Source organism: Eutrigla gurnardus (genome assembly GCF_963514095.1).
Source record: "Eutrigla gurnardus genome assembly, chromosome: 21".
Taxonomy (NCBI): domain Eukaryota; kingdom Metazoa; phylum Chordata; class Actinopteri; order Perciformes; family Triglidae; genus Eutrigla; species Eutrigla gurnardus.
Window position 1 is genome coordinate 11,827,792 of NC_139932.1, and position 21,196 is coordinate 11,848,987.

General features: G+C 43.3%; 1 protein-coding gene across 4 annotated transcripts; it reads left to right on the forward strand.

Moving 5' to 3' along the window:
• Window positions 1–553: 553 nt before the first annotated feature.
• On the forward strand, window positions 554–20,956 carry LOC311032504 (ninjurin-2-like). 4 transcript variants are annotated; one of them, XM_084039343.1, is made up of 4 exons: window positions 554–787; window positions 17,823–17,959; window positions 18,053–18,132; window positions 18,914–19,127. In XM_084039343.1, the coding sequence occupies exons 1-4, from the start codon at window positions 692–694 to the stop codon at window positions 19,081–19,083; spliced, it is 483 nt and encodes a 160-aa protein (XP_083895469.1). In that variant the 5' UTR covers window positions 554–691; the 3' UTR covers window positions 19,084–19,127. The 4 variants fall into 4 exon arrangements, with proteins under 4 accessions (XP_083895469.1, XP_083895472.1, XP_083895470.1 ...); XM_084039346.1 differs by lacking the exon at window positions 18,914–19,127 and adding an exon at window positions 18,456–18,861 and having other exon boundaries at window positions 556–787; XM_084039344.1 differs by lacking the exon at window positions 18,914–19,127 and adding an exon at window positions 19,573–20,148 and having other exon boundaries at window positions 559–787.
• Window positions 20,957–21,196: the final 240 nt, after the last annotated feature.

The window sequence follows — 21,196 nt, forward strand, 5'->3', positions numbered from 1 at the left end:
CTCGAGACAAGCGCTGCTGTATCCCCTTCTGCATACATCCACTGCACCGACTCTTTTTTTAGTCGGCCCCTTCGTGGTAATGCCCCGCAGTTAGCTTTGACTTTATTTGTCCAGGTTTTCTAGATCTCCGTCGGCCTGTCTCCGGCATCTTTGGGCCCTTGTCGCGGAGCCTGGGGGTCTCTGCTTTTAGAGAGCTATAAACTCCTAACAGTGGAGCCTTAGTGCTTTTTATGAGAAGACGTCTGACCTCAGTTAACTTAACAGAAATACAGCAGAATGTTTTTGTTGAGCAAACACGCACAAATAGAGCGTGTGCATTGGCTTGCTCGTTGGAATCAGCTTTTTAAAAAGTTGAACACTTTGACAATATTTGCCTGGTTTTTGAGCATGATGGTTCGTTTTTGTATTCAAGCTAGATTTGGTGTGTGGGGAGAATAGAGGGAGAAAGGGACAGGCTGGAAGAGTGGAAAGTAAGAGAGAGAGAGAGGGGGGGGGGGCAGGATGGGGTGAATAAGCCGTTTGTTCATCCCTCGGCTGTCCTCCCTGGCCTTGCCTGGTGCTTGGTGCCTGGCGTCCAGGGTCATTTCCTTTCACAGCGACCACTGCCACCCTCGCATTAGCATTTTCGCCGCCGTGGGGGTAACAGCCGAGTGTGCGAGTGTGTGTGCGCCTGGTTGCTTCAGGCCTTATTATGCAGGGACTTGGGAAGACAGAGAGAGGGGAGCAGGGCCGAGACATCGACCTGACGTCGCTGAGATCCACCATGCCAGCCAGCGGGCCCCTGCAGGTTAGTGCACCCGAAAAGAGTGTGTGAAGAGAGAGAGAGAGACAATGGGGGCAGACATAGAGAGGAGAATGTGAATGGAGTTGTAATATACATCTTTCTGTCTGTTTAGCAGTGGCCTGTCCCCTCTTCTCTTTCTCCCCTCTTCCCATCACTCTCCCGTCCCCCCCTTTCCTCCCGGTCCTGGTCTATCCACCAATTTGAATCGCCGCTCCTGTCTTAGCTTTGCCGCAGAGCTGCGGTATGTCCGGCCTATGTGAGAGCTGAGGATCAGAGGGTTCGCTGTGTGGCTCTCCGGGTTCAGCCGAGTGTCCGGACTCTATTCCCGAGACCCGAGTTACGATCGCAACGTCCATCAAATATCAATTAGGGCCTGGGTGCAAAGGCTAATAATGTCCTCTAACGCAGCAACCGGTCAACAGAGCAGGTACTCACTAATGCCAAGAGAAGGGGGTCAAGGTAGGGTTGGGCTTTTCAGAAGAGGCTTTTTTCTTTTTTCTTCAACATATACATTTTTGAGGCATATATATACTGTATATATATATATATATATATATATATATATATATATATATATATATATATATATATATTTACTCAAAACAGTATTGCACTACTTTTTTTCTTCAAATATCCCTCTGACTCATTTTTCACTACAGTTAGACACACACAGACACACACACACACCCTCAGTAGTGTCTGTTGCGATTCATCTGCTGTATCGGTGTCAGGTCCAGCAGTGTTTCTGCCCATCAACCAGCAGGGCTGTCAGTTACGGGTATATTTAGCTGCACAATCTCCAGTGAACAAAGTGCTATTACTCAAGAGTAAGTGTGTGTGTGTGTGTGTGGGAGGCAGTGACAGATGTAGGAGGATATATTATGTTAAAGTCCCATTCCCTTTCTGCTGTCTTACCAAAGAAGTTGATTTCAACCCCGCATTAACTTTCAGTTAACTTTCCGTTAATGCTTGGGAATTTTTTTTTTTATTACTTATTTATTTTTTGCCTTTGGGCAAAAAATTCCAGAAATCCTTTCAGCATATCGATGGCCAAAAAGGCTCCAGCTAGCTACAATATCAGCAAAGCATTTCCGAGATGGAGGGAAATCTTGTCAGAGTCTTTTTTGATAAGTCCACCTTCCTTTTTCGGGAATTTTACCCAACAGAGGGACGACAGATGCAGACGCAATGGGAATTTATATAGTAGAAAAAATCAGGTCGCTGCTTGCTAACCGCATCCAAATGTAGCTCTCATGAAAGCTGCCTCTGTTCATTCATATACGTGAACGCACAACACACACTTTCATGGTGAATTTCCCCCGTTGTGTTTTGATGAGTCACATTTGGAACAATATTACCATTTTATGAAAATACAGCATCTGTTAATGTTAAGGATAATGTGTCGCAGTGAACAGTGATGAAGACCACCACGACTGCTGGCAGAGCCCCGAAGCCTCCAGCGCCTTCATCGCAGATAAGCAGGGAGAGCGTTTAACACCATTTGGTCACCATCAGCCACCGGATACGGCAGTAATGATCCATCACGTGGCTCGGAATGTAAATGTTTACGTCCGCAGATGCCAAGTCCTCGCCACAGCTATTCCCTTCAACCCCCCTGGTTTCACTTAATCGTACATTGGGCAGATGGGAAGAAGGGAGAAAAATGGGTGATCCACAGAAAAGCAGAAACGGCCGTACATGCATGTGCACGTGTGTTCGTGGAAGCGTGATGCACATCCTGTATGTCAGTGCCAGATGACTGTGGCGGTCGGTGTGTGCATGATTGATGCAATCATTGCTGCATTACGCAAATGTTTTTCTCATGTCAGAGCAGACAGATGGGTGGTTGCTCCTGTACGTATTGTTAAATGCAGCAGGTGTAATATTGAGTATCTATAAATAGATGAGGTTTTCCTTACTATCTGAAACCTGCCACTGGTATTGCACAACAACCAAAGACTCCTTAGACGCGCCGGAGCTTTCTGATTGGATCACACAGTCTTCCTCAAAGAGCAGGCAATTCTTTGCAAGGTCGGGTGTCTTTTTTTCACAACTTTTACCGAAAGTCAACCCAACGAGAAGTGCTTAAAAATGAGGAAATCACCCCGAAGCGGATCAAGTGACACGATGAAAAGCTCCAGAATGGAGCGGACCACGTGCTGATATCGTTTTTTTGACACCTGTTGCTTCAGGAATTAATCAGTTGCAGCCACGCTGGTGTTTTTTCTTTCTTGCTTTTTGAACGATTTAGGCTTCGATTGCACTGAGACTTGCCCCGTTATTAATCTTAATCTAATCATTTAACGGGACGTGTGGTCGGCCCACAAAACGGAGACGTCTGAGCCGGCGGCTAGCAGCCAAAAATGCAAACGTTACGGCAACAGTGCTGACAGAACAGAACAGTTGAACCTACGAAGAACCAGAGGGCGTTACGCTAGTTACTGTTGGAGTCAGTATCACTTTTATATCGTTTGTTTTGTACTTTTCTTCATTCACGGCTCAGAAAGGCACCTATAAACAAAATGTATTATCATTATTAAAGATACTAATAGTTTTTGTAAACATACACAGCCCTGCTTGTAGGTCACATATGACTTCAGACACAGTTCTGCTGGATTTTGAATCAGTTTCTCAGTCTCATGCTTCAGTTCAGGTCCAAAGTCAAAGCAGCGAAACGCTGAATTTGGATTTATGAGGTTTTTCGAGAAGGGCACTGTGTGAAGCTGCCGTGATGAATCTATTTCTATGGTGCGAAGGCTTTACACCTCTAAGTCACTCTCTATGTTTAGAGCGCGGCAGCAGGGCGTGGAGCGCTGACACCGAATTAATAGGAATCACGCAGCCTCTCCAAGCACGCCGCATTTCAAAGGCAGAAAATGGTCGCAGTCCAAGAGAAAGTCGGTTCCTTGGTGGTTAAATGGCACCTTTAGAGAGAAGAACACCACACATCTGGAGTGGTTGTTTGTTTACAACAGCTTAAGGTGTCCTTCTAATAATCGATAAAGTGAAATAGCCTGAAAGCAGACAATGGAGACCATCTTTGGGTAGCGGTCACCGTTAAAATAAGACAGTATTCTGTCCTCCAGCCTTTTCATTCTGTTTGTATTTCCTCAAATACATATTCTCACTTAATTATTCTATTTTTCAAAATAGGCTCAATAATTTACTGAAATGGGCGTTGTAGTTTTCAAGAATAGCTTCTCACGTCGGAGTAATGAGTGTGTTTGTCAGCGACTATTTTCATTTCTGGGATCATCTTAAAATAATCTTACACCAAGTAAGCAAACTATATTTATACACGTGATGCGCAACGCGAGAGCGACCACATGTGATCGTGTAAATATAAAACTTTAGAATGACTTAAAACCTTAAAAAAGCAGGAATAAAACAAATAGTAAATGCTCAAAATCAATACTTGTTCAAGATCAGCAACCAACCAGTTACCATTTCTAAGAAGAAGTGAATTAAAACCAAATGAAGGATAAAGATTACTTGGTGTAACCTAAGTCTATGTGTGTTAATAGGTGAAAACAAGTGTGACAACAGTAATTAGCTGTATCCCGGGAGTTCTCCCGCCTCAATCTTTCCTCTAAATAACAAACTGTTTCTCTTTTATCCATCTGATTTAATGTCTGGTTTGTCCCTCCAGGACCACCGTCCCTCTCATCTTCATCCCACTTCTCTCACCTCCCAGAATACACCGCTACCTCTCTTTGACATTACGTGTGTGTGTGTGTGTACGTGCATGTGTGTGTGTGTGTGTGTGTGTGTAACCTCTTCTTGGCCCCTACAAGGCAAATGCCACATTCTGAGTGTGGCTGTGAAGTACGAGAAAGTGTGTGTGTGTGTGTGATTCCAGGAACTTTCATCCGAGACTCAGCTGAGCCTAAACTTTAAATAACAGCCAATGAATCGGTGTGTAATGTAATATATATTTGCTTTGTATGTGCAATATGGTATTTTTTCACGTATAGACAGATTGTGAGTACATAATATTGTCTTCATTAGCGTATAGCGTTTCCCCAGTTGTCATGGAGATGGATCTGCTGTCAGTATTTCGACTTTTAGGAGCTCATCTTCCTGTTGACTTAAAGGAAAACATGGAAGTTAAGGTTATAGTTTGTTAGTTGTTGTTGGTAGAAAGCCAGGAGGAAAAAAGTCTGTAAGTGGACCTTGAGCTGAGACTGTTTTGTCAACAATCTGAATGGCTTTTACCAACAGGGTTGAAAGACGTGTGGTCAAATGGATGGAAGGGCACCCACTATTTCATGTAACAGATCATATTCTCACATGTTTGAGTGTCTGACTGGTATGTGTGTGCTTTACAGGTGAATATTCATATGTTTCTTTCTGCTTTATTTTTTATCTCCTTTGTCCGATTCCAAGTCTCCCATTCTTTTGTTGACGGTTGTTCTTCGTTGTCTCAGGGGGGAAGTGTGTGTTTTCTTTTAATTTTTTTTGCGGGGGAAATGACAGGCGTCTTGGTTTGAATCTGAAACAGCTGTACGGGACCGAAGCCCCAGTTCGCTGCCATGTGTGTGCGTGTGCTGAAATGTGAACAGATTCTTAGAAGGTTTCTGCGTCTGCAAAAATGATGATGATATGTTGAGTGATACCAGATGAGACAATAGAAACGTTTAGACCACAGGTCTTCAGCGTTTTCAGGCCAAGGACCCCCAAGGCTTATAGTGACCCGGTGGAGGGACCCCTGTTACATATCATATAATGTTCCATTAGCAGCCTATTGTGCCATGTATAACAATACTTTGTAATGATGTATGTATACAATGCTAAGTCATTAAAATAATAATTGTTGATAGATTCATAATTTAATTCTATTTTGGCATTTCTACATCGTAATTTCTCAACATTATATGAAACAAACAGGAAGTTTACATGTGCTTATTATAGGTTGTGTTCATGTTAAGGTGTATTTCTGGACATTTTTACACTTTTGGAAGAAAAATGCTTGGGATCAAATCATTTCGGGGACCCTATGCAGTAACTCTGCGGACCCCCTAGGGGTCCCAGACCCTAGTTTGAAGATCTCTGGTTTAGACGATCACACACACACACACACACACACACACACACACACACACACACACACACACACACACACACACACACACACACACACCAGTCTCTCTCTCCTTTTCAGAAAACTGTCTGCTTCTCTACCTCCACTTGAGCAGGATTTAACAACTTGACTCCAGCACCTCCTTAAACGTTGTTTTCAGTGAAACTCGGCGTGATACGTTTCCTGAAGACATTATCCGTCAACCTAACCAAACGATCAGCCTTGAAACCTCAAGCTGAATATTACACAGAGAATAAATCAGCGGCTTAGGACGTATATAGAGCTAGTGTCAGACTATTGTTCCTCATCCACTTGTCCCACTCCTACTTCCCAAGAAAGAACAGGAAACCCCCTCTGTAACTCCCAACACTAACTCACTCTCTCTCTCTCTCTCTCTCTCTCTCTCTCTCCCTCTCTCTCTCTCACACACACACATAAATCACAAAAATAAACACCAGACTTCTCAATCCAAGTTCACTGCAGCATAAATCAGACTATTCGCATGCTTTCCTTGTAGCTTTTTATGTCCAGCGTGTAATCGCATGTAGCTGTTAAATGGTTTTTATTTTCATAAAGATGCATTCATTTTCCTGAGAGTCGTATGTTGTCCGGCGACTCTGCGGTCGTGAATCGTGTGCTGTGTTTGGATCACAGCCAAACATGTAGGAATAGACATAAACTTGAACATATACAAGGCTTTAAAGGCTGTGTGTGCGTGTGTGTGTGTGCCTGTGTGTGTGTGTGTGTGTGTGTGTGTGTGTGTGTGTGTGTGTGTGTGTGTGTGTGTGTGTGTGTTGGGGGTAAAAGTCGTATAAAAGTCTTGCATTATTGCAATTAGATAAATGGAGGCCAATCAGAGTGGCTCACTTTGAAAGGATGTCCATGATAAGAGATGAGCTCACATTCGGTCTCTGAAAAAAACGCGTCTCCGTCATGGTTTGTAAAATTGTCAGAAGCAAGCCATAACAAAATGGCACGCTAGTTTTTTACGCAAACCATAAAAACTATGAATAAAGTAAGAAAAACGATGCAATGAAACGAGCAGTTTCTCCTTCCTGCAATAGAGGAGGCTGCAGGACCACATTTCTCCGACACCAGTTTTATTTCACCCAAATACTACTTTCTATCCGCCGCACAGAAATAGCTCACTTAGCACCTCATCACGCGGTGGTGCCGCGTAATGTGTTAGGTGATGCACCGCCACCGCCGCCAAACTATTTTGTTCAGGAAATAAAAGATGGCGGTTTGGGTTTAAAAAAAAGTAACGTTGCGTAACTTCACCTTTGTGAACTGCCTCCCTGTTTGTGCAGCGGAGGGCGACAAAAGCTCTCCGCCTGACTCCTGAGAGATAACTAGAAAAATCAAAAGACATAACATTATTAAGATTATATCAACTTAAAGTGGTAAAACAATATTTATTAAACAAGCATTTACACTGGAGTCAGTAGGCTTTTGCAAAAAATAGGTCCTAGACTTGGAATCTGCAGCTTTTTCTATTGGAGGAACACGCTACTCTAATTTAGTCGTATGCAGCGGTGATTGCTGGGTAATAAGTATGATGTCCAATGCCAAGTCTCTATTTGATCATGTGACTGGGGGGCAACTTGTGGAAAACAAGAAATATAAGCTAATTGGACACACACAGACGCAGGCGTGGATGTATGTGTGTGTTTATGTGAATCTAAAGGTAAATAAAGTCCTCGCTCTTGTTTTCCTCCTCTCCAGCATGAGTGCATGGGTCATCATGTGTGTGTGTGTTGGATGTTGCTGTAGCTGCGTGAGGTCATCTGTGATTGTAAATGTGCTGAGTGGGAGCAGGCAGGAGTGATGGAGGGGGGGAGGGCGTAGGAGGTGGGCGAGGTTCTGTCTTACCTCATCCAGTCTCCGTCGCCGATGTCCCCCCGGTGCCCGTGGTGCTCATGGGACTATTGTTGATTTCAACACAATGAGATCACGCTAACAGCGAAACAAAAGGCCCCTCTGTTATTAACGTCCTCTGTGTGAAAACCACGAAGGCATCGACCGCGAACACTCGAGTTTCAAATCAGTGCATATTTATACACACATTTTATATGATATTCTAAAAAAAGAAAATGTCAGACGTGTTTTTAAAAGGCAGGGGGAATGTCAGCTCTAGTTTGGGACAGAAAATTGTTAGGCATTTAAAAGAAATGTTGGCTATGAAATCGCTAATTAGCAGTAATTAGCATCTTTTTTTTTTAAACCCAACACTACCATATGCTTTACTCTGCATCGGCTCCTACTTTAAAAACCTCTTATCTCCCACGTTGTACTTTAAAACTTCCCCCCTGACCGGACACATAAAATGCTTCATGGTATTTCTTTTTTTTCTGTCTAAATAAGCCTGCTCTGTGCAAACATATACATCATCTTTAGGAGCCTCTGGGGAGCTAAATAAATGCCCCGCCTGAGGTTTAGTCACCTTTAAGGATACATTACATTTATGTTTGTGACTTGATGTTTGTGTTTGTGTTGCTGGGATATATGCATGCCCTTTGACCTCTTCAGTGAAAGCAAACAGCGATACATTTTCTTAGACAAATAGCCATTCACCTCTTCTCAGAACCACACACACACACACACGCACACAGACACACACAGACACACACACACACAGTCTGTCGTTAACATTTGAAATAATAATAAATAAACATTGATAAAGAAAAACAAATTCCAACTACTGGATGCATTGCCATGGAATTTGCTGCATATATTCAAGGTCCCCAGAGGATACAGTGACTTCATTCTCCTCTGGCTTTACCTCTCGTCACGCCAGCAGGTTAATATGTTTATTATGTATTGAAATATCTTCAATGAATTGCTGTGAAATTTGGTTCAGACATTCATGGTCCCCAGAGGATGTAGTGCAATAAAGTTGGTTTTCATGTAGCACCTTCATGGTAAAACTGCATTTCGTTTTAATACTCATTTATAAAAAAGTGCACGGCATTCCCATCAACCTCCGCTGTACTTTGTGAGCATGGTCACAGAGGATGTGCCGTACGTATGTTTGCGATACGTGGCGTTGGACGCCGAGGGGTTCGTCTCAGTGGGAAACTTCCATCGCGATGATTAAACACTCGAACTGCGTTCTTGTGGCTGTCTGAAACTACACGAGTGGCTGTCGGAGCAGCTTTGATCAGAGAGGGTCTGAGATCCACGTTGATCATTACCACATTGCCACAGCAATAATAACTCTTGTGGTTACCGGGCAGATTGATTTTCCAGTTTTCTTCGGGCGCGCGTGCTGATAAAATCCAGTTTTTTACCGTGTTTACAGGACATAAACCTCAACTATGCACTGTACAACTTGTATCACCTCATTGTTCACACAGTTATTGCAGGCTATGGTTTTATATTACTATGCTAAATGAACTGTGTGTGTGTGTGTGTGCATAGGCTCCTGCATTGCTGTATGTTCACTGAGCAAATGTGGACAGTCGCATATGCAAATGTTTGCTCGTGCAAGTCACGCGGCTTATGTTTTAGGCTAATGAGACGTGCACACAGCAGCAGAGTTAAGGGAAGCCAGAGAGGCCGTGACCTCGCTGCATAGCGGCTCATATCTGACTGGTTGAGCCGGCATCCCAGCTTCTGAAGCACAAACAAGATGTGCACGCTGTAGGTGTGTGTTTAGTGTGTCCGGATGCAGTTCGGCGGTCTCTAGAGGCCGGGTCGGGTTACTTTAAATATCTATTCCACACCATGTCATTTACTGTATGTGGGCACATTAGGATTTCAAACTGCAGAGCTGCCTTTCTCTTAAAAGTGTGAAAAGGCTGAGATTGCTTTCAGTCATTTTCTGACCTCGGACAAAAATCAATAAAAGATCCTTGAAGGCTGAAGTAGAATTGATCTCTTGATGATACAGAGTTGAAATCTTTCCACACGCTGTGTTTCACTTTTAGGCGGAACACATGTTTTCAAACCAGTCGTGTCTCTATCTGTCTGTCTCTTTAAGTGCTTCGAGTTTTGGGATGCAGCTTCTGGCACAAAAACAGCCGCATTCGTGGAACTGGGGAAGCAAGTATTACCCACACGCAACCCAAAACACAGAGGAAGGAAGCATGTGTTGTGGATGGTGATGAAGGCCGAGCCCGTTAAAAGGCAGGAAACCGCCGCGAGGAATGTCCTGTGACGTCAAACCGTGGCCCGGGTCCTGAAAATCCAAAACTCCAAACAGGCTCATCTGTGGAGTCGATTGAGAAAGAGAGAGAGTGACACGTTAAAGTGTCATTCTTTTATCGTTTTCCGTCCTTTGCGTTAAACTTCTTCGCACCCCGAGGGCCCGACTCATTCACAGCACGGTATACATTGTGTACACTTCCTCCTCCCCACACGCCCTTGTTTGTTTTGGCTCACTCTTCGGATCAATGAATTATGATTCCGTCGAACCCACAAACACTGTTGGGACACGCTGTGGAATCACAGTGTTTGATACTCTATACTTTAAGGCTTACACGCCTCATGACATTAAAGGATCCGACAAGTTTGTTGCTGTTTGCAATGCTTCGGTGCATTTTGTTCCCATACCTACACTTCACTAAATCAACAGACTGCGACCACCAACTCCTGTTTAATCTTACTGTAAAGTAGATTTCCAGGTTAGCATCGCTGCTTTGAGAGCACAGATAAGCTTCTGTTTCACAAGAAGTGTTTTACGAATATTCCTCGTTTTAACCTCTCAAAGTGACCCGGAGTGGCACGTTGAGTCGAGATAACATTCCTTCAAAGGGAAGGTCTGCAACCAGCCCCCTGCAGGAGCAAACCCCTCCCCACCCAGAATGATCCTTCAGTAACCTCGCTGTCGTCTTGGAAGAATGATGGCGAGACATTGTGTCATTGCTATTATCTCTGATTTATTGCTGCAAAATTAGTGGCATGCATTTTTCTCTTTTTAGCAACAGGTTATTTGCAGTATTTACGACCCTCCGGTTCACGGAGAGCACACACGCACCTTTTTATGACAGGTTAAACACCACAAAAGAAACAAGGAATTCCAGCTACTGCTGACGTCTCCGTCCCCATAAAGAGTCTTTTCACATCGGACCGTCCACTTTCCAAACATGCCCTCCCAGAGATAAAAACTTCAAGCAAACACTCAACAATGAGTAGTAGATTTTAACAGCTCCACAAATCACCCCGGGCTGGACAGAGGCTTTTATTTTCTCTTTTTTTACATGCTATTGTGTAAAGCACATTTGTATTGTATTGCCTCAATGAACTTTATGCATGTGTGTGTGTTTTACCTGTCACGTGGGGACATAAATCTGTTAACACACTCACATTGCGGGGAATCACCTTTTTTGAGAACAGATGGGGAGAATTGCATGTCTTCATAACGTAAATTCATTTTAGAGTGAAGACCCAGTTTTGGGTGTGTGTGAGCGAAGTTTCTTAAAGAAAAAGTAACTTAAAGGAGTACATTTCTAAATATTTTAGGATGAATAACATCCTTGTGCATTAAGCAGAGAGAGATTGGTCCAGGAAGTGTTTAGCTTAGCTCAGCACAGGGACTCCCAACTGGACCACATTCAGACCTTCACCATGACACCGAAGCATCCGTCAAAATATTCCAAAAATATTATTATTAATGTTCTCTTTCTAACGTTTCTGACTCTCTGAGCCCGAAATAACATTTTCATGTTGTGTGAACTAGCTTTTAAAGGAAGCGGCGCAAAGAATACTCGCCATTCCTGCTCGTCAACGCCGACGTTAACCCAAGTAGCCACTTCAGTTGTGTGTGTGTGTTTTGCTGCCATGTTGCCATGGCAAACTACTGGCATGTGAAACACACCCATACCCACCTGGTACACGCACACCACACACACACACACCACACACACACATCTGGTGCACATTTATTCAAGCGTATTTAGGATGCCAAAGGATGCTTTAACCGTGCGCAACAGAAGCCGACAGACGTTGTGTCTGACGTCAAAGGAGAACCAGCTGTTTATGGACTTCTTCACACACACACACACACACACACACACACACACACACACGCACCTGTAGCAATTGTTCAAGTCCGCCTCGTGATGTAGACAGCTGTTTCCTAGACAGAGTGGCAATTTATTAGATTAGTATATTTTGACCCAAAGACCAAATACCTGCTTTAAACAACAAGTTGCCTTTTTTACAACGTGGGTCTTATTTTCAGAGCTTTGAACATCATTTCATTGGTTTTCATAACATCCGACACGGACGGAGAAAGACGATCAACGGGACAGATTGAAAACAAGCCAATAATCATAATCATCTCAATCACCGTGCTGGAGGTTAAACCGAAAGCGAGTGCGCTTGACCTTTTTGGCTCGACCTCTTGCCCCTTGACACCTCTTTTTGTTGAGAATGGCTGCGGACCCAGAGGTGATTACTTTCTGATTGTTGTTGCAATGACAACCAATCATGTTGACGCAATCTTTTAAATGCTGAGATTCAATTGTCAAAGGTGATCTAGTAATTTATATAGCAAGATATATATCAGTTTATCTTAATAAATAGATATTATGTGTTTTTATACATGTCAAAACATATAACATTAAATATATATATATATATATGAAGCTGCCATGCCAGTTGGAAGTGCGACCCTTTGTCAGGTTTCCGTAGGATGTCCCTGTGGGGCCGGAGGGGCCAGCTGGTGGAGTCATATGAGAAACTCTATGACGCTGTGTGGTTATGGTCAGGAATGCACGGAGGCAACTGATATTAGATCACCGTCCATCTCACAGATGGCAGATCCAAAAGCAGACACACGCTCACGAATGCACTCTCATGTGGTCAAATGCAACAGTTACTCCATGTGTCACGTACATTATAAGGGGTTTTAATCTGTTTTTATTGTATTCTAATTCCGTCTACTTTGTGTTGTTGTGTGCAGTGTGGTTTCAATGTCGATGCTGGCATGCTGTCTTTTCATTTCCTCAACAGTTTTTTTCTTTTTTTTAAATCGTGTGCTAGTTTGGGAGATTTGTTTTGCAATAGAGTAAGAGATATATTAATAAATGCGACTTTTTACTTTTATTGAAACCAGAAATAGTGCTGAAAGTACTATAATTACGTAATTTGCACAAATACCCACTGGTTCCTTTATCTCCTGCCAATTACAAACTGGTTTGAACTTAATTTATTTTGTCATTCAAATTCCCCGTCGGCGTCACCCTTTAGGCCTTTCTACCCGTCCATCAAAGCAGAACGCAGGAAGGAAGTAAGCGTCGAGAAGAACGTGATGGTTTATGTGATAGTAAACACGAAAGGGAAGACGGGAAGGATCAAATAGGACGAAGAGGTGTGTGACAGTAAAATGACATGTGGCTTCACTCAGCTGTGACATGAAGGACTCAGCGGGGTTACGTTTTGTTAGAGAGACTCTCAAAAGCAACATTAGTGACCGCCTTTGGGTTTTTACTTACTGACTTATTTCCTCGTTAGGATGGAAACACATTTCCGACCCAAACGTAAAGAACAGCATCGTCCTCAGATAAAGGCACACACACACACACACACACACCCAAACAAGTTCAGGGTGTTTTTTCTCATCCAAGTTAATTACAGGCCAGTAAATACATGTGTGTGCGTGTGCGTGTGTGTGTGTAGATAACAGCCTCCTTCCTGTTTTTTTTTCCCATGTCAAAGTTCACCTAATAAATGTTTTGACTCCAACCTGGTCTGTGCGTGTGCATGTGTTGAGTTGCATCCACTGCTTGTTTGTCTCTAAACATAATCAGTCTTTTCACTGACGTGCCCGCCGCCCTTTTCCTATCATCAGCAACACACACACACACACACGGACAAACAAGTAACCTGAAGCATGAGCATTTCACACACTGACCCCTTAGACAAACAAAAACACAAAACGCCAGGAGGTGATGTTTGGCTGACACTCGGTGGTCCATTCAAACCTGGGTGATGTTTTCTTTAAGGTGCGTTTTCAGGCAAATCCCTCTAATAGTATGTTAAACAAAGAGGAAACACTCGTTGTCATTACCAAGAGGATCATGCGATCATTCACATGTGTGAGTGAGTGAGTGTGCACCTCTGTGTCTTTCCACAGTTAATCTTGCAGCAAACTGCATAATATTGTTTGCCTGCATGCTCAAGGATCCCCGGCAGTTCACACTTTTTCAACAAATCTTTTATTGCCTGTTTTTTTACTCTGCCATCGACTGCCAATCTCACTACTCTTAACACCCTGTCAACAGAGGCCGCTAGTTATAACACAGCTAAATGTGTAGCTGACCCGCAGCGGATAGAGACACATGGGGGGATCACAGTTTGCTAACTTTTTAAATGGCGGAGACATATTATTGTATTGTATACACTATGTTTTAAAAGACGCCATTAACAGTGATGTGGTCTGTTCGCTTGTGACTCATCTCATCTCTCATCTCTTTGTCGGCCTCTCCCTTTCATGCTGACTCCTCTTCTTTGTGTCACTATCTGTCAATCTTCATCTGCTTTTCTGCTTTCTTTAAGCTCCCTCGCCCCTAAATGGCAGTTACATAAAAAAACATACAGAAAGATGATGCCTTCAGGCAGAGAGCACTTTGAAAAAAATGCAGAAGAAAAAAAAAGAAAGAAAGAAACCAGTCAAATATGCGGGCGGTGAGACAGACAGACCGACAGAGCAATGGAGAGACGGACTGAGAGTAAATATAAGAAACTGAAAGAAAACCAGAGCTCCACTCCTAGTTGGACCTCCCTTCCCATTGGCTGTAAAGGCAACCAATAGGAGCCCAGGGGAGGAGCACTTCCTGTGAAGTCGGGAGGGGGTCTCCCACGTGGTCTGGTGTATATCTGTGTGCGATTTTGTGCAGTTAGAAGTGTTTTTGCGTATAGAAAAATGTGCACACCTGTAGATGTTCATATCCTAGAAGGTGTTTTGAGTATGGCCGGCTGTGTGTACATTATGGGATATCTTCCTGTACCCAGCTTTTGTGCATCAGTGAATTTCAGGAATGGACATTTTACAGGCGTTAACTTTATAAATATCATACGTCCATAAAACCCACTGGGAAAACGTATGTGTACATTTGACTTATTCATTATTATTATTAATATTTGTAGTAATTGACACTCTTAACCTCGCCTTTCATAGTCAGCCAAACATTGTTCCTGTGTTTTGAGCCAAGTTATCGACGTCGCTCCAGGGATCGGTGTGTTGGATGGATTGCCACCAAATGAGATTCCCATCATTCATTCATATCACCCTTGGGACAAATTGACTTTTCATCCACCGCCACCGCCAGATCATAACTTTAATGCTTCCAATGCTTTGATTTATGAGTCTGGCTGATAACAGTTTTTTTCTTTTTTTATGACTATATCCTTGTTTCAACAGTAGGTCGGTTTCCAACCACAAGGCTGAAGTGAATTCAAAAACAGTGGGCTATAACATCATATATTCCCACATAAAGCACATGATGCATGAACACATAGAGATTCTTTGGAGGTTTCTATTTTCCACAATTCATCTTTTATTGTCGGTGGGCAAGAGTCATCTAGTGCAGCTGCAGTATTTTTTAATATTTAATCAATAAGCAATGAAAATAAAGACTTATAGTCATTTTAAAGACTCCGGTTAAGTAAATCCTCAGAGAGAAACCTCCAAATCTGCAGCAGAGCAAATGACTGGACAAACTACTGTATCTGTCGAACCCTTAATAATGAGCAGATGTTGGATGATTAGAATAATAAGTTGTAATTGAAGGTTCCTCGCCGACGAGCTAAGAAAACGAAAAGGAAACATTTCCCCTGAGCCAGGTCGTCGACCCTAGACATTCATGAGGCCAGCATCCCGTTCACAGCTTCTGAGGATAAACGTGTGTAACCCTGCTGATCACTTCTTCTAAATAAATAAGGATCCATCCTCCTCCGCTTGCCGGAACAAATGGAGAAATAAGAACTTCATGAATCCAAATAAATTCAGACTAAGCACCAGTCGGTACGATTTACTAAGTGAACGCACATAGCCCGTAAAACCGTATGTAGGCCACTCCAATGTTTTGATTGTGATGTATGTGTGGGTGAGTGACTGCGAGTGTGTGTGTTGGCGCCTTGCCCAAAGCTGATGTTGATAAAGTGCGACCACATGAGACCCAAAGGAGAAAAAAAGATGGAAACGGGCCAGTACATATGCATGCTTTTTCTCGTTTTCACTTCCTCATGCCTCTCTGTGTCTTTCTCTTTATTTATCTAGCAGTTCCCCTTCTCTCAGTCGCTCACACACCCTCAGAAAGAAAAAAAATAACATTCAAAAGGGCATGGTACACGTGTTCGTAGTGTTTTGACAGTCTTTACAGTTCTAGGAATTGCTTCATACCTTCTTGGAGATTAACCCAGGCTGGATCAAGCTGTACTGTGTGAAAATATGAAATAAAGACATCGCACATGGACTCGTGTGATGGAGATCACGGCATCGCAATAAGTTGCCATTCGCAGAAATAGGCTTACTTAGACTTCAAATCAAACCCTGGGATTAGTCGAGATTTGGAGGAAGTGCAAGGCGCAGGTTAGCCGAAAAAAAAAAAAACGCACGCATACTTTTCCTCTTACGAAGAGTTTGTTTTGGTTCTGGTTTCGGGGCAATCGAAGAATCCAAAACCATGTGAGATCAACATCTTGTTCCAGATATCAAAGCAGCGTTACCATAAGAAGCAGACCTCATGTGAACGTTGTCAGTGGAAGATATTTGTTGCCAAAGGTTGCCACATTTCTGCACCATTGGCGCTATTGGCGCGCAAGTTTTTGCAAGATCGTCCGATAAGGAAGAAACCACGTGATCTCGCCGTGCGTCGAACGTCTGCATGCAGCGTCGTCCAAACACTCGAAGCTGCAGCGTCCAACCATTACTGTACATGCACAGTGTCGACGCTCTGCTTACTTTGGAGCGGCGCAGCACATTACAGCCGAGTGAGGTCACGAAGCAGAATGTGTCCCCAGCGTCCCGACGTGATTGGCTTCACACATGTGATCTCTCTCTCTCTCTCCGTCTCCACTCAACACATCTCTGTTGCTGTGGGAGCCTAAAGAAAAACACTGCTCTGTTTCAAACTGCGCTGACACACCGGTCGGGGGGGAAAGGAGCCATTTGCGGACAGAATGCTTTAATCTATAGCTCAGTGTTAAGTAATCCAATATGGGCAGCCCGTGTAGCAGAGCGCTAATTAGAGCTAGCAAATGTTACTCCCCGACATGTGCTGTGAGTCAAGAATGAAGGTGTTGTATTACGGTGTTAAAGGGTTGTTGTCTTGGGGAATAGGAATACTTTCAAACATTGCTAAAATATCTCATGTGCAACAAAGTGTATCATTCTAAATCACTGGAAAACAAGCTGCAATTAGAGTTTTATGTGACATGAGCGATGAGAAAGAAAAAAAAATCTTTCTTCGCTGCCAAATAAGAGAAATGCTTGTCAAAATATTGCAATTATAATGATGTATGTCGAGTGTAATTGTTATGTAGCGTTATGTTTTGATAGATCCTAAAAATGACTGTCAGATTAAATCAACATCTGTATTACAGTGACGCTCCCATTAATCACATTTCTGGCTTGGAATTAGTCAGAGGATACTACTATTATAAAACTAAAATCGTCATCTTCATTTTATCAGACAGATGAGGGTTTTTTTTTATTCCGACAGTATCCTATGATGGCATTCTTGGTCTTTGCTGCCCTCTACTGGTCAGATGTCAGCTGTGTTACTTTGGAGAGTCTCTTCTTCTCTGCTCCATATCTTCTCTTTCTCATTTCATTCACATCTTGTCTGCCTTCTGTCTTTCAAAATAACCATAGGGGAAGATTAATCACTTTTGGGAAAATCATCATGCATCCGAGACAGGATGGTCGTAGATTTTATTCCAGTGAAACGCATGGAGAAGCTGTGCATTAGGATGGGAAAGACCACCTGAGATCTGTAATGTGTCTTTCAGGGAGGCTCGCCCTCAAACCTGAACATGAACCTGTATGCCACCAAGAAGACGGCAGCTGAGGGCATGTTGGACATCGCTCTGTTCCTGGCGAACATCACACACATGAAGACCGTCATCGAACAGGGAGCTGGATACAGGTGCAGTGTGTGTGAGCGGCAGAGAGGGGTCACTTCAGAGTAGAAATGTTGGGTGGTTTTGCATGACTTTTGTCTCTCTCTCCTCCTCCTCAGGTACTACGCTGCTGTCCTGACACTCATCTCTTTCTCCCTGGCGCTCCAGATTGTGGCCGGAGTCCTGATCATCATCATCGGTGAGCCAATCACATAACGGTGTTAGTCGGCTTCAAAGGAATCAGAGATCCATCCTCCCATCATTTTAACCGATCATATATTAACACACTAATACACTGACTATTGATTTAGTGTGAAAATACACAGTGCAGGTTGAAGACCGGTCACTTTCTTTGCCAAAATAGTTAACGGCAACCGAATTTATTCTTATATGCAACACGAAAAGGAAATCACATGGAATATTTCTCTGCGTCGTTTTTGTATCGTTTGTCTTTTTTGTTTTGCTGTTATTTTTTGGTGTGTGTGTGTGTGTGTGTGTGTGTGTGTGTGTACATTGTTGCAGCTCGGAGAGATCTCAACGAAGAGGCCAACCAGAAGCGGCTGGACACCATGAACAACTTCACAACCATCGTCATCTCCCTCATCTTCGTCAGCAACATCTTCATCTCCGTCTTCGGGATGGAGCGCACCGGCCTCTTTGCCAGGATGCATTTCTGAGTCTCTGACCCGAGGGAATGATTAGGATGCGTAGACTATTGTGGAAAGGGACCAGACTATGCACACACACACACACACACACACACACACACACACTGAAACACAAACAGAGGAGTGGGACTTATCGTTTTACTTAAAGGACTAATCAACTACAGTGTTTCTGTACTCTGGTTATATTCAGTGTGGATGGCTTAGACCAGGGGACCAACTGGATGTGTGTGTGTGTGTGTTTCTGTCCGTGTGTGTGTCTGTGTGTGTGTAATGTATGTATGTGTGTGTGTGTGTGTGTGTGTGTGCGTGCAGCTCGCTGTGAGCTGACCCTCCTCCACTCTTGGCAGCGGCTGTTAAACTTCCTGAACAATCTGACCACCGGCATCGTCTTCCTCACCCTCATCGTCAACATCATCAAAGCCGCCTTCGGCACGCAACGCAGCTGCTTCCTGCGGTGGCTGCTCCAGCGGTTCATCCTATAGGCTAACCAAACACACCGTGTATGTAGAGTCGTGCAAAGAGACAGAAAAGTCATCCTGTCATTCCTGATTCTACCACCAGAGTACCAACGTTTGAACTGAGGCAGCTTTATGATTCCAAGCACTTTGCTGAACAAAATGCACACTTTCCCCTCAGAAACACATTCACATTGGGGGTTCGGTTTGGCATTCAGCATGGAAGCAAATGCCCACTGTTATGTCTGTGAAGCTACAGCCAGTAGCTTAGTTCAGCACAAAGACAAGAAAAAGGGGAACCAGCTAGCCTGGCTCTGTCAACCGGTTAAAAAAAAGCTCATTAAGAGTTAATAAGAGTATTGTACTCTTGAAATACTACCTTAAGATACTGAACCTTGATTGGATGACTTCATGTGTGTGTGTGTCTGTACAAAATGTGGGTGTGCGTGGATGTTTGAAGTGTTTGAAATTGTGTTTGTGTGTCTATCCGTGTGTGTGTGTGTGTGTGTGTTGTAGCTCGCAGGGACCTGAACGTGGTGTCCAATCAGAAACGACTCGACTACCTGAACAACCTCGCCACAGGCGTCATCTTCGTCACCGCGGTGGTTAACTTCTTCGTCAGCTTCTTCGGTTCCAAGAGGACTGGCTTCTTCCGCTGGCTGCTGGCTCGACTTCACTTCTGACACACACACACACACACACACACACACACACGCACTCACACACACGCACACACACACACACACACAACACACACACAACCACATGCACTCAGTGGATTTCATTTACAAACATCACGTCCTATTTATTATTCAGGCTCTTAAAATGTGATTCACACTGTAATCCAACTAAAATATGTTCACTTTAACCAACTGAATATCTGTAAATATGAATTATTTCATAATAATGTGCTAGTGTAAATATTTTGCATGTGTGCCGTTATTGGTGTTTACCACTTTTCATGTGTTCTCCCCTTATTATATTGGAGTTTTATGTCATTAAAGAAGAAACTTGTGATTTTAAGGTTATATCAGACAAAAAAAAACGAAGTAATATAATTATAATTATTAAGTTATATGTACGCAGACATTCTTCCCAAGAAAGCTGAATAAATGTAGTGATTTAACAGAATGCTTATTGTGTCTTCTTGCTGATGATTATTTGATTGGGGATGTTAGATGTCAGCTGGAGGGAGTGTGGGTGTGTGTGTGTGTGTGTGTGTGTGTGTGGGGGGGGGGGGGGGTGCAAATGTGCTTGCAAATGTGTTTGCAAATGTGTTTGTCCATTTATTTTAAGGGAAGACTTAGTGTGTCAGAGGTTTGAACCTTCTCTTTCTCTGTATATGTGGGTATGTGTGTGTGCGTGTGTGTGGGTGTGTGTGGGTGTGGGTGGGTGTGGGTGTGGGTGTGTGTGGGTGTGGGTATGTGTGGGCGTGGGTGTGGGTGTGTGTGCATGCGTGTGTGTGTGTGTGTGTGTGTGTGTGTGTGTGTGTGTGTGTGTGTGTGTGCGTCACAGGCCGCCGGGATCTGAACAACTCCTCCCTGCAGAGACGTCTGGATTACCTGAACAACGTAACGAGCATCATAGTCTTCATCACCACCATCCTCAACTTCTTCATCAGCACCTTCGGCATGCAGCGAACCGGACACTTCCCATGGCTCATGATGCGCATTCACTGACATGCTGACTATTACACCTGTAGACAGACACACATACCCCCAAACATTTAACATTCATAGACCTTTTGCCTTTATTATTGACTCTAACATTTGATGTCTAACTGAGATACTGCATCCGGCTTTCATTTACTCCATAAAGGGTAACACATTTGCTTTTGAAAGCTATGTACAGCACAATGTATACGTAGTGAAATGAAATATTAAAACAAATCAACAATGAAAACACATGAGTTTGAATGTTTGGTACTTCATTAAGTGAGATGGAGAATGTTTCTTTTTGCTTGCCCCGTCACAGAAAAGTCAGAGGTTGAGCTCTAAACCAACCTGGTGGTCGTTTAATGGTGATGACTCCATGTTGGTTGACTTTGCAGGAAATAAAGAAAAGTCAGGGAGACGTGTCTCTTAATTCAATGCTGGATTTAATTATAGTGGATGTGTTGTTTTACTGTGTGTGGTTACCA

Coding starts and splice junctions, on each gene's coding strand:
- LOC311032504 (XM_084039343.1), top strand. CDS start 692: ATGCAGGGACTTGGGAAGACAGAGAGAGGGGAGCAGGGCCGAGACATC. Junction 788..17,822: donor CAGCCAGCGGGCCCCTGCAG/GTTAGTGCACCC, acceptor TGTGTCTTTCAG/GGAGGCTCGCCCTCAAACCT. Junction 18,133..18,913: donor AGTCCTGATCATCATCATCG/GTGAGCCAATCA, acceptor GTGTGCGTGCAG/CTCGCTGTGAGCTGACCCTC.